Here is a 12,500-nt window from a genome sequence, read left to right on the forward strand (position 1 = left end):
TGCGATACGAAATTTATCGATCGAGAAATGCCGTCATATTTGAAACGTTTTCTAAATCCCGTAATACTCAACAGGATAGTGACAATAATAATTTAATAATTCGTATAACCCGTCCCTCGATGAGAAACGACACAATGCGACTAGCGGTGCTCTGTGGACTTCTCCCGGTATTTATACTATACCCTGTAGTGATTGCCCCAAGTTTTACATAGGTGAGACCGGTAGAGCTTTTGAGAAAAGAATCAGTGAACATAAACGTGATGTTAGATATGCCAGAGATTCAAATGCGTGTTTCGTTCATTTGCGTGATAAAGTTCACCAGCTTAACTGGAAAAATGCTAAATTAATTCATAAATCAGCTAAGCTAATTCGTACGAAAGGAAAATGTTAGAATCTCTATTAATTAGAAAAATGCCTAACTTTAACTTGAGTGCTGGTTAATGGGGCTTGGATGACCTTACCTCCTCGTTAGTTAGCAAAGCCTTCCCTAGACTCTTCGACCTTGACCCTCGTCCTGAGACCTGATTCAGCTCTTGTTCGTTCTGTCTCTCTACCACTATATATTCCTGTCAGAATTCTCTCCTTGTATCCATTTTGGTAAATCATTCGTTTGAAAAGGAACTCGAGAAGAGTTCGAAACGTTACGATTCAATTTCATTTCTAACTGTGGCTGTTTTTTCTTTCATCTTTGTGTACACGTTACTGTGTTTGTGTCATGAACTGCTATGATAATGATAGGAATTATTATGATGATAATGATATATTTTATTATGGTGATAATGTTGATAACAGCAACAGCGATGGTAATGATAAGAATGAGACAAATCATGAATATTAATGATAATGATAATGACAGTAGCAACAGGACAACGATGATAATAATGCTAATGCTGTTGCTAATGCTAATGATGTTAACAACAACAACAACAACAACAACAACAATAATAATAATAATAATAATAATAATAAAGATAATGATAATAAAAACATTCATAGTAATGACTATGATAATAATGATAATAACTATTGTAACATACGAGTAATGATAAAGACGAAAATGATAATGATACTAATGATAATATAATGATAATAATATCAATATCAATATTAACAATAATAGTAGTAAAATAATGATAACAACGGTAATGCTAAGGCTAATAATGCTAATAATAATAATAATGATAATAATGATAATAATGATAATAATGATAATAATATTAATAATAATAATAATAATAATAATAATAATAATAATAATAATAATGATAATAATGATAATAATAATAATAATTGTAATAATTGCAATAATAATAGCAATACAATGATGATAGTAATGATAATAATAATTATGATAATAGTAATTTTAATAACAATGATAATAATAATACCAATAACGACAATAATAATAATAATGGTAATAGTGATAAAAACATTGATAATAATCATGATGATAATGATGATAATGACAATAATAACAATGGTGATAACATCAATAACAAGTTAATGATAATGATAATATTGATAAACGTAATAATAATATTGATGAGGACAATAATAATGAAAATGATCATAATGATGATAATGATGATGATGATGATCATAATGATGATAATGATGATGATGATGATCAGAATGATAACAATGATAATGATAATAATGTCAATAATAATAATGATGATAACAATGATAATAATAATAGTGTCAATAATAATAATGATGATAATGATAATAATAATAATAATAATCCTTATTATTTTTACAATAACAATAATAATGATAATAATTATGATGATAAAAATAATGAAAATAAAGGTAATAATAATAATAATTATAATGATGGTAATGATAATCATAATAGCAATAATTATGATAATAATGACAATAATAATAACAATAATAAAAATAATGATGCTGACAATAACAATAACAATAATAAAGATAATGATAATGATAATAATAATAGTTATAATGACAATAATGATATTAATATAAATTATAGTAATAGTAATAACAACAATGGTGAAAATTATAATAACAAATGATAATAATAACAACAACAAAATGATAATGATAATGATGATGATTAAGATAAAAATGCTGATAATAATGATCACCACAATAACAATACTAATGATAACAGTGATGATATTAAGAATAATAGTAATGGTAATAATGATAAGTCATTATAACAATAACAATAGTAATAATAATGGTAACAGACATAAAAGTAGTAATGATAATAACGATAACAATAATAAAAGTAGTAACAATAATAGTAATAATAATAATAATAATTACTATAATCTTCATTGCCATCGTCATTATCACTATTGTTGAGACTGTTAATGATATGATTATATATCATATCATATATATAGTGAATATATATATATATATATATATATATATATATATATATGTATGTATATATGTTTGTGCATTTGCATGTTTATATATATATGTATATATATAAGATTCTTCTTATCAGAAAAAAGGTAAAAAGTCACACTATTGAATTATGATTTTTATACTACTGAATGATCAACTGTGCAACCTGCGGATTTGCATGCAAACCACTATTAGGCCGCAGACTGTGCTTTAAAGAGCCTCGGCTGGTCTGGAATATTAGTGGAGTAATACTTAGTTCGAGTTCATATATCACTTTTATTACATAAGTACGAAACTAGTCTAATAATAGAAACTCTCAAATCGCTCTTTTTTTCCTCCATTCTGGCTATATATACCTTTACACCTTTCATTCGTTCTTATCACATCCGACATCAACAAAAATAATTTATAATAAATGCACAACTGCACAAATTACACGGATAATATCATGAAGAGTGTAACGAGATGGATTACAAAAGAATCATCATTTAAGCATCTTTAATTAAAGCATGTTTCAAAATTGGATATCACAAAAGAATTCATATAAAAACTCCACTATTTTCTTTTGGTGTAAATGTATGGGTAGGGGATATACGAAATATACATGACATTCATTACTGTGTAAAAATGCTTGATGTGTAACAAAGACTAGTTAATACTAACTTTCACATAAGCAGTTTCTGATTCTGACACCAAAAAAAAAAAAAAAAAACAGCTGAACATCAAGATGGCTTGTTAATTAAAACAAGGAGAAAAACTCATTACGGATATTGAAGATTTACCGAACATTTTAAAATAATACATTTCAAGAGAGAGAGCGAGAGAGCAAGAGAGAGAGAGCGAGCGAGAGAGAGAGAGAGAGAGAGAGAGAGAGAGAGAGAGAGAGAGAGAGAGAGAGAGAGAGAGAGAGAGAGAGAGAGAGAGAGAGAGGGAGAGAGAGAGAGAGTGAGTAAGGGGGGCAGACAAAAGCAAATAAAAGAGAATACAAACGTTAGATAGACAGATAGACCTATAGATAGAGAGGTAGATACATAGATAAGTAGTCAGACACATGGACAGACAGACAGACAGACAAATAGATAGAGACAAAAAGACACACCAAGCCGCATTCCAAAGGACAAACCATAAAAAAAGGGGGTAGAGAGAGAGAGAGAGAACCCCTACATGTTCAATTATTCGTACATAAGAAGTAAACTGATTATGTAGAACTTAATATAAAATTCCGTAATATTCTTGACCATTCAAACACATTCACATGAATCTGTCTGAGATACTTCCCTATATCATTCGTCATGGAACACTTTTGGAGGCCTGAATATGCCCAAGGCTAAAAAATAAATGGTATAATAAACACAATAATAACTATTGTTGCCTGTGCATGACATATTGAAATGTGTTAATTAAAAGCGTAGGCATACGAAATATGAACTGAGTTTCACTTTTCACAGTCATGGGCTTTATTGATATGAAAGCATTTTGACATTAAAGTTTATACTCTATATTACTATCTATGACAGTAATGTAGATTTTCATGATAAATATTTCGTTGCTAGAGCATGACGATCTAGTGAAATGTTCACATGTTTACTCATATTACTATATCTATCTATCTATCTATGTGTGTGTATGTATAAGAACAAACCGTATAAACATTTCCATAAGGATACCGTCAAGGTCGAACTGCCTACAAAAACAAAGAGAGAACAAACGAACCTAAAATGAAACAGAAGAGCAACATTATGCAAGTCGCCGCAATATATCCACAAGCCGCTCCAGGGTCACCGGCCGTACCCCAATAGTGAAGAAGACACGGCTCTATTTCTCACCAAGTGTTAAAGAAACCGATAAAGAAAACTTTATTGGGATTTTTAAGCTAAACGAGGTAAGTTAGATAAGTTGGAAGAGAGGGAAGGCCGAAACATTGAGGTTCTATTATTAAAGGCAAGATGGAAAAGAAAAAGTTGACAGCTAGCATTCGGATATCGTATCGGAGGTTAAGCGCAGAGAGAAAGTAATGACATGAGAGTGATCTATTAGTGTGTAAGTAAAGGAGAAAAGGAGATAGGATTTTCAAATATAACCCCCCCCCCCCATTTACACTGAAAAATGTATCGGGGGAGGATTGTGATATAGGTCTTATTAGTTTCCTAAACGAGAGTAATATATATATATTTTTTAACAAACTTTGATTATGCATAATATTTATGTTTTGATTGGTAATAGACTATTTATTGTTTTTTTTTAATTTATGACATTATTTATTGTTAGATTTTTAAACGTTTTAAGTAATTTATCTTATACCTTAACCGTTGACGTGGCAGGTAATTTTCAATAATCAGTCTTTCAACTGATTTCGATATTTTTTGTTGATAACTAAAAACTTGTATTTATTGCTATTTTCTTATGTAATATCAATAAAACAGAGATTGGTAATCTAATATAATTCAAAAATAAAATCAGATTCGTCAACTTAAGTACGATTCCTAGGAATGGGTGTGAAGTGGAGCTTTTGGCACCAGCATAGAAACATTGGCATCGTTGCTGTCGCGGATGAGATTAGCGACATTTTCTGGTGTCTTATGATATTTATATCAGCGGAAATGAAGGCTCAATTATTAATTATAACATGAAGATTCCAATGAAATGGTAATCTTCTGTACGCGCCATAAAATTTAATCCAATATTAAAGTTTAATCCAGATCTCTAATGCGCGTGACCAATGGCAGCATCCAGGATTAACGTTTAATTCATCTTCTGACCTGGCATTACTTTTGAGCTCAAAGATCAATCCTATACATGTGCAGAACGAGCTACTAATTCCCACCAATCATCCTTGCGTTCACTTGGGCAAAGTGCATCGGGTGTTGCGCGGCAAAATGAAGCGAACAGTCGACTTGACAAAAACGTGCATTGCGTGGCGAACAGGGGCGAGGGCAGGAGGTAGCAAACAACCAGAATGGCCGCCAACATTGAGCCTCAAAAGTAAACCTGCTTGAAGTGCAACATGTTTCTTTATACCTTCCTATCTTTGTTAGTCTTTAATGTGTGTGATATAGAAGTTGTGTACCTCGGTTTCGAGCCTTTGCTACAGTCTTAATCAGGAGAGCAATTCATCTCTCTCGCGACAATATCAATTTCAAACGCAATTTGTTTACGATAATCAGCTGATCGGTGCAAAACCGTTCATTTTCAGCGGTTAGGGTTAGGGCGGAGCTCACGTGCAGAAAAGCTCGTGTGAACGCAGGGCATGTACTGATACCTAATGACGTCATCAACGTCATAGAAATAATGGAGCTGAGTTGCCATTATCTTTTAATAAACAATAGCGAAATAGATTCTGACATTCTCATGCCAAAGATGTATGTGAAAATTAATCAATATATACTTTTTTAAGTTGTGGGATATTTAAATTGCAGATTTCACTCTCAAAACTGAAAAGAAAAACGAGTTCACAGACACAGTAAAGGCAACGCTATTTCCAGGTGGGAAAAACATTCCCAACTTATGCAATAAGTCAATCGAATAAAAAAAGAAAGCTGATAATAACATCACAATTAGGTTTCAAGTTCAAAGTAAAAACTTCCTGATTCTTCAAACTAAAGTGACTCCAAAACCGCGTGGACATTTATCATGATCCTTGCTAGTAACATCCTAATAAAAATATCGTACGATATGAAACTTGTAGAAGGTGAATGCTAATTGCCATTTCACAGATACCCGCTTTTTCATGTAAAACAGCAGATTTACTGATAATGGCATTGACTCGTGCGTCTGGCAGTGTGTCTTGCATCTTCGGTGCAATTACTGTGCATTTGGGTAGTACTACTAGTTCTACCTAAAAAGCAATGAGCAAAATAGTATAACGAGCGATGACTACGACGTAAAATTTTATTGAAACCTAATATACTGACGGATAAAAGTTTCCTACAATCTTGTTACTTCAGTATGTTAGGCATCAACAAATACACACAAACACACACACTAGGTATATATGTATACACATCTATATCTATATTTGTATATACATACATACATAAATATATATATATATTATAAAAAGTATTTGAATCCCCTCCCCCACTCTCTCTCTCTCTCTCTCTCACTCCCATTCACTTTCTCTTTCTTTCACTCACTCTCATTCTTACTCTCTCGCTGACAATGTTTACAAATATTCAAGAAAGTTTACTTGTATCTAACCAGTTATTTTATAAAATTAAATTGATACTATAGGAAAAAAATATACATACAGTATGTGCACAGAGCTCGGATCAAGGGATTTTAGGGTTTTCGTATGTGGAATTAATGATTTTCTTCTCTTTCCGAATCCCATTTCTCGCGGCGATCATAAAAACAGACCTTCGTTCCCAAATATAGGGTGATAAATAGAATATCAAGAATTACAACAAATGACCTCTAGAATACATAAATATATGATATATATAAACACGTAGGGCGCGTAGATGTCGTATAGTTGCCAAGAGTCGGCGGAAGATTACGCACATGAAGGGTATACTTCGCCTGTAAGCAGTATTGGAGCTGCATTTTCTTGCTCTAAGAAAGTATTTTAAGTCTCCTTGTTGCGTCGTCTATTTTTCCAGACAGGGGTTCTTATTTTTTAAAAGGTAGGTTTATATCCATAAGTGATTTAGGTTGCTTGTGGTCAGTTATTAAAAATATTTGTGTATGGAAGCTAAACCATCTTGTTTTTGTGTATATATGATCTGCAGAACGAGTTTTATTTGTTCTTTTGTTTACGAGTATTTTTTGTGCACGCAGATACTTATGCAAAGTCAACTCGACATTTAAAGATAAGAGTAAAGTGTGAAATGAGACTAAAAATAAAAATGTTAAGTTATCAGAAATACCGAAGGTGACCTTGAGTCAAGACTGAGAGAGTTGCCCACTACTGTATTTAGTTACTTACGTATTCTACAAAGTCATCAAGTAGATAGAAAAAAAGAGCAAAGTTGTGATCTCATGGATCATTGCTCAGATCCATCGCTTAAATGTTGTCTGTGACGATAGTGGCTTATCGGCATTTTGTTCCCCAAATAGTAATAACATTATAACGCCAATCTACATATTTCTCATTTTATTACATCTGGACAACGAAATTGGCGTACTGTTTCAATCTTACTATATTTTCGTTTCAACTCGTATGTTTCCAATAAGACAATGACACTAATGTGTGTATGTATACATGGATCTATATTAATGAAAAGAATAATGATAGAAGTGATTATGAAATGACAATGACAATGGAATTATATATTAATATATAATATATGTATATATTCATAATTCTATTAAATATATAGTACATATATGTATATATGTATGTATATATATGCATATGTAACAGTAACATTTTCCTCGCTTTGCTAAAAAAAAGGTCCAGCCTTCCCTCCCCATCATTCTCTCTCCTCCGCGCAGGACCAGAATGGGCGACGACTGCGGCGGCGGCGGCGGCGGCTGCGACTCGGGAGGCGGCTGCGACTCGGGAGGAGGATGGGATTCTGGCGGAGGAGGAAACAGCTACGACTGGAGTAATGATGATGGAGGAGGAGGAGGGGCCTGCGAGGACGCCTTCGTGTACGTGGAGACTTCGAGCGGTCATCGAGTCAGGACACCGAAGTCGAGGTCAAGAGGCGGGGGCAGCGGTTCGGACGGCCAGATATTCCTGTATGCATTTATGTTCTTCATTATCTTGGGGTTCATTATATATCTGATGTTTAGGTTTGCCTTTTGATTTTGGGAAAGTGGCTTGATGTCTCTTAGTTTCATTCCTCTCTGTCTGTCAGTCCATGTGTCTATGTATCGGTCTAGATATCTTTATGTCTGTCTGTCTCTCTAACCCTTATATTCTCTTATTTGTCTGTATCTGTCTGTCGGTCACTCTGTTTGCACAATTAATTCCTCCCCGTCCCCCCCCCCCCTCTCTCTTTCTGTCTGTCTTGAAATATGTTATTTTAAAATGTACTGTAAGTCTTCAATATCCGTAATATGTTTTTCTCCTTGTTTTTAGTAATAAGCCATCTTGATGTTCAGCAATTTTGTATCGAAATCAAAAACTGCTTATGTGAAAGGTTAGTATTAAGAAGTCTCTATGTAACACATTAATTATTAAGCATTTTTATACAGTAATGAATGTCGTGTATGTTTCGTATATTCCTTACCCATACATCTACACCAAATGAAAATAAAGGTAGTTTTTATATGATTTTTTTTTGTAATTCCTAATTTTAAAGCAATTCCTAATTGTAATCCATCCCGTTTCTTAATTGTTGATAATGTCCTTTTAATTTGTGGATGAACTATTTTCATTAATGTCGGATGTGATAAGAATGAATTAATTAATTGTATAAAGATATATACAGCCAGAAAGAAGAAGAAGAAGAAAAAAAAGGGAGCGATTTGAAGATCAATGAACGAGAATGAAAGTGAGAATATTTCGGGGTCGAGCTCACAATCACCACGCCCTCGACACCAGAAGAGACGGGGACCTCGCAGCCGCCTTTCTTGGGGCGCAATGAACCCCAAGGCAAATACCCTTTCATCTACCTTTTTAAGACCATCCTTTGTCTCGTTTATATCTGACGGGAGCGTCCAACCTGTCTCGTTGACGGTTTCGATTATTAGACTAGTTTCGTACTTATGTAATAAAAGTGATCTATCAACTCGAACTGAGTATTACTCTACTAATATTCCAGACCAGCCGAGGCTCTTTAAAACACAGTTTGCAGCCAAATAGTGGTTTACAGACTAATCTGCAGGTTGAACAGTCGATCAGTTGTGTGGATTAAGTTAATGACTGGAAATGATAATTGAGATTTTGACCCAAAAATATATAGTGTTATAGAATGTCATAGATGTATCTGTTCAGTTGCAGACGTGTAGGAAGTCCAAACAAAACCAATTGTGTTGTGACAGGAAATACTGCTCTTGTCAAGACAGGCAGTATTGTATTGATTATTCACTTTAAACTGATATATAGATATTATATACCATGGTCCCTACTGTTTTTTAGTTGATATGATTACATTCAGCATTATAAAAATCATATACGTATTTCAATGGTGTGACTTTTTTTTACATACATACATACACACACGTGCAAACACACACACATGTATATATATCTATAACAGTCTAAAGAATAATTATGACAAGGAAGATAATACAACAATTATCATTATCTTTATAAATATCATTAATATTATCATTATTATTACTATGTTATTATCATCATTATCACAACTGTTATCGTCGCTATCATCAGTATTGTTATTATGATTATTATAATTTCTCATTATCATTATCTTTATCATCATAATAATTCATTATTATACTATTCACCATTATTGTTATTGTAATTATTATTGTTATCATTATTATTATCATTGTTATTTTTGCTACTGTTACTATTGTTATTATTATTCTTGTTAATATTATTATTATTGTTATCATTATTTTTCTCATTACCATTATTATTATTGTTATCATTACTTTCATTATTATTATCATTATAACTATTTCGATTATTATCATTACTACTATTATCGTTATCATTATTGTTGTTGCTGATGTTATTATTGTTAATATTGTTATTATTATTATTGTTGTTGTGTGTGTGCGTGCGTGTGCGTGTGTGTGCGTGTGCGTGCGTGCGTGTGTGTGTGTGTGTGTGTGTGTGTGTGTGTGTGTGTGTGTGTTTCCCTCTGTAGCAGCGTTTCGTTTTCAATACTATCGTACGATATGAAACTTGTAGAAGGTGAATGCTAATTGCCATTTCACAGATACCCGCTTTTTCATGTAAAACAGCAGATTTACTGGTAATGGCATTGACTCGTGCGTCTGGCAGTGTGTCTTGCATCTTCGGTGCAATTACTGTGCATTTGGGTAGTACTACTAGTTCTACCTAAAAAGCAATGAGCAAAATAGTATAACGAGCGATGACTACGACGTAAAGTTTTATCGATACCCAATATACTGACGGATAAAAGTTTCCTACAATCTTGTTGCTTCAGTATGTTAGGCATCAACAAAATACACTCAAACACACACACACTAGGTATATATGTATACACATCTATATCTATATTTGTACATACATACATACATACATATATACATATATATATTATAAAAAGTATTTGAATCCCCTACCCCACTCTCTCTCTCTCACTCCCATTCACTTTCTCTTTCTTTCACTCACTCTCATTCTTACTCTCGCTGTACGACATTTTAACCATATCTGTTTGTTGTCTGTTCGACCGTGTCTGTGGCCAGCCCATCACATCGTATTTCAAGTATTGAGTATAAATTACTATAAATTGGTGGTATAAATACTTATGATTAGTTTTATTCATATTTCATACTATTACTTATATTTGACAATGTTTACAAATATTCAAGAAAGTTTACTTGTATCTAACCAGTTATTTTATAAAATTGTCTTGTATTTACCATTTATTCTATTGACTTTCATATCACGATTTTGCATGCTTCTGATATCATGCCCACGTAAGAGATACTATAGGAAAAAATATACATACAGTATATGCACAGAGCTCGGGTCAAGGGATGTTAGGGTTTTCGTATGTGGAATTAATGATTTTCTTCTCTTTCCGAATCCCATTTCTCGCGGCGATCATAACAGACCTTCGTTCCCAAATATAGGCTGATAAATAAAATATCAAGAATTACAACAAATGACCTCTAGAATACATAAATATATGATATATATATAAACACGTAGGGCGCGTAGATGTCGTATAGTTGCCAAGAGTCGGCGGAAGATTACGCACATGAAGGGTATACTTCGCCTGTAAGCAGTATTGGAGCTGCATTTTCTTGCTCTAAGAAAGTATTTTAAGTCTCCTTGTTGCGTCGTCTATTTTTCCAGACAGGGGTTCTTATTTTTTAAAAGGTAGGTTTATATCCATAAGTGATTTAGGTTGCTTGTGGTCAGTTATTAAAAATATTTGTGTATGGAAGCTAAACCATCTTGTTTTTGTGTATATATGATCTGCAGAACGAGTTTTATTTGTTCTTTTGTTTACGAGTATTTTTTGTGCACGCAGATACTTATGCAAAGTCAACTCGACATTTAAAGATAAGAGTAAAGTGTGAAATGAGACTAAAAATAAAAATGTTAAGTTATCAGAAATACCGAAGGTGACCTTGAGTCAAGACTGAGAGAGTTGCCCACTACTGTATTTAGTTACTTACGTCATCAAGTAGATAGAAAAAAGAGCAAAGTTGTGATCTCATGGATCATTGCTCAGATATAAGCCCATCGCTTAAATGTTGTCTGTGACGATAGTGGCTTATCGGCATTTTGTTCCCCAAATAGTAATAACATTATAACGCCAATCTACATATTTCTCATTTTACTACATCTGGACAACGAAATTGGCGTACTGTTTCTATCTTACTATATTTTCGTTTTAACTCGTATGTTTCCAATAAGACAATGACACTAATGTGTGTATGTATACATGGATCTATATTAATGAAAAGAATAATGATAGAAGTGATTATGAAATGACAATGACAATGGAATTATATATTAATATATAATATATGTATATATTCATAATTCTATTAAATATATAGTACATATATGTATATATGTATGTATATATATGCATATGTAACAGTAACATTTTCCTCGCTTTGCTAAAAAAAAGGTCCAGCCTTCCCTCCCCATCATTCTCTCTCCTCCGCGCAGGACCAGAATGGGCGACGACTGCGGCGGCGGCGGCGGCGGCTGCGACTCGGGAGGCGGCTGCGACTCGGGAGGAGGATGGGATTCTGGCGGAGGAGGAAACAGCTACGACTGGAGTAATGATGATGGAGGAGGAGGAGGGGCCTGCGAGGACGCCTTCGTGTACGTGGAGACTTCGAGCGGTCATCGAGTCAGGACACCGAAGTCGAGGTCAAGAGGCGGGGGCAGCGGTTCGGACGGCCAGATATTCCTGTATGCATTTATGTTCTTCATTATCTTGGGGTTCATTATATATCTGATGTTTAGGTTTGCCTTTTGATTTTGGGAAAGTGGCTTGATGTCTCTTAGTTTCATTCCTCTCTGTCTGTCAGTCCATGTGTCT

At 33.4% G+C, this 12,500-nt stretch overlaps 2 protein-coding genes across 12 annotated transcripts in view; both read left to right on the forward strand.

Annotated features, from left to right (window-relative positions):
* The first annotated feature begins 6,675 nt into the window (after positions 1 to 6,675).
* Positions 6,676 to 9,068, forward strand: LOC125044704 (glycine-rich RNA-binding protein 7-like). Of its 7 annotated transcripts, none has more exons than XR_007116511.1 (4): positions 6,854 to 7,010; positions 7,822 to 8,070; positions 8,414 to 8,474; positions 8,756 to 9,068. XR_007116511.1 is itself a non-coding variant. In XM_047641570.1 (3 exons), exons 2-3 carry the CDS (start codon positions 7,829 to 7,831, stop codon positions 8,824 to 8,826), a joined length of 303 nt encoding a protein of 100 aa, XP_047497526.1. In that variant the 5' UTR covers positions 6,854 to 7,010; positions 7,822 to 7,828; the 3' UTR covers positions 8,827 to 9,068. The 7 variants fall into 7 exon arrangements, 2 of the variants coding, with proteins under 2 accessions (XP_047497526.1, XP_047497527.1); XR_007116510.1 differs by having other exon boundaries at positions 8,766 to 9,068; XR_007116508.1 differs by having other exon boundaries at positions 7,822 to 8,474.
* Positions 9,069 to 10,046: 978 nt separating this feature from the next.
* Positions 10,047 to 12,500, forward strand: part of LOC125044717 (glycine-rich RNA-binding protein 7-like) — a 3,314-nt gene continuing 860 nt past the window's right edge. For 4 of the 5 annotated variants that reach the window (XR_007116513.1, XR_007116512.1, XM_047641593.1 and 1 more), the window contains exons 1-2: positions 11,161 to 11,317; positions 12,122 to 12,370. Coding sequence is in view for 2 of the 5 variants with exons in the window: in XM_047641593.1 (XP_047497549.1) it covers positions 12,129 to 12,370 (242 nt within the window). In the remaining 3 variants the exon portion in view is untranslated. Of the gene's footprint in view, positions 11,318 to 12,080 lie in introns of all 5 variants that reach the window. The other variant, XR_007116514.1, reaches the window with a different exon arrangement.

The sequence above is a fragment of the Penaeus chinensis genome, chromosome 36 (genome assembly GCF_019202785.1).
Source record: "Penaeus chinensis breed Huanghai No. 1 chromosome 36, ASM1920278v2, whole genome shotgun sequence".
In the NCBI taxonomy this organism is placed as follows: domain Eukaryota; kingdom Metazoa; phylum Arthropoda; class Malacostraca; order Decapoda; family Penaeidae; genus Penaeus; species Penaeus chinensis.

What these genes read in the sequence shown, in the direction of transcription:
- LOC125044704 (XM_047641570.1), top strand. Translation starts at nt 7,829, where the DNA reads ATGGGCGACGACTGCGGCGGCGGCGGCGGCGGCTGCGACTCGGGAGGC. An exon ending in TCGGACGGCCAGATATTCCT is followed by an intron (nt 8,071 to 8,765) that starts GTATGCATTTAT and finishes AGATATATACAG; the next exon opens with CCAGAAAGAAGAAGAAGAAG.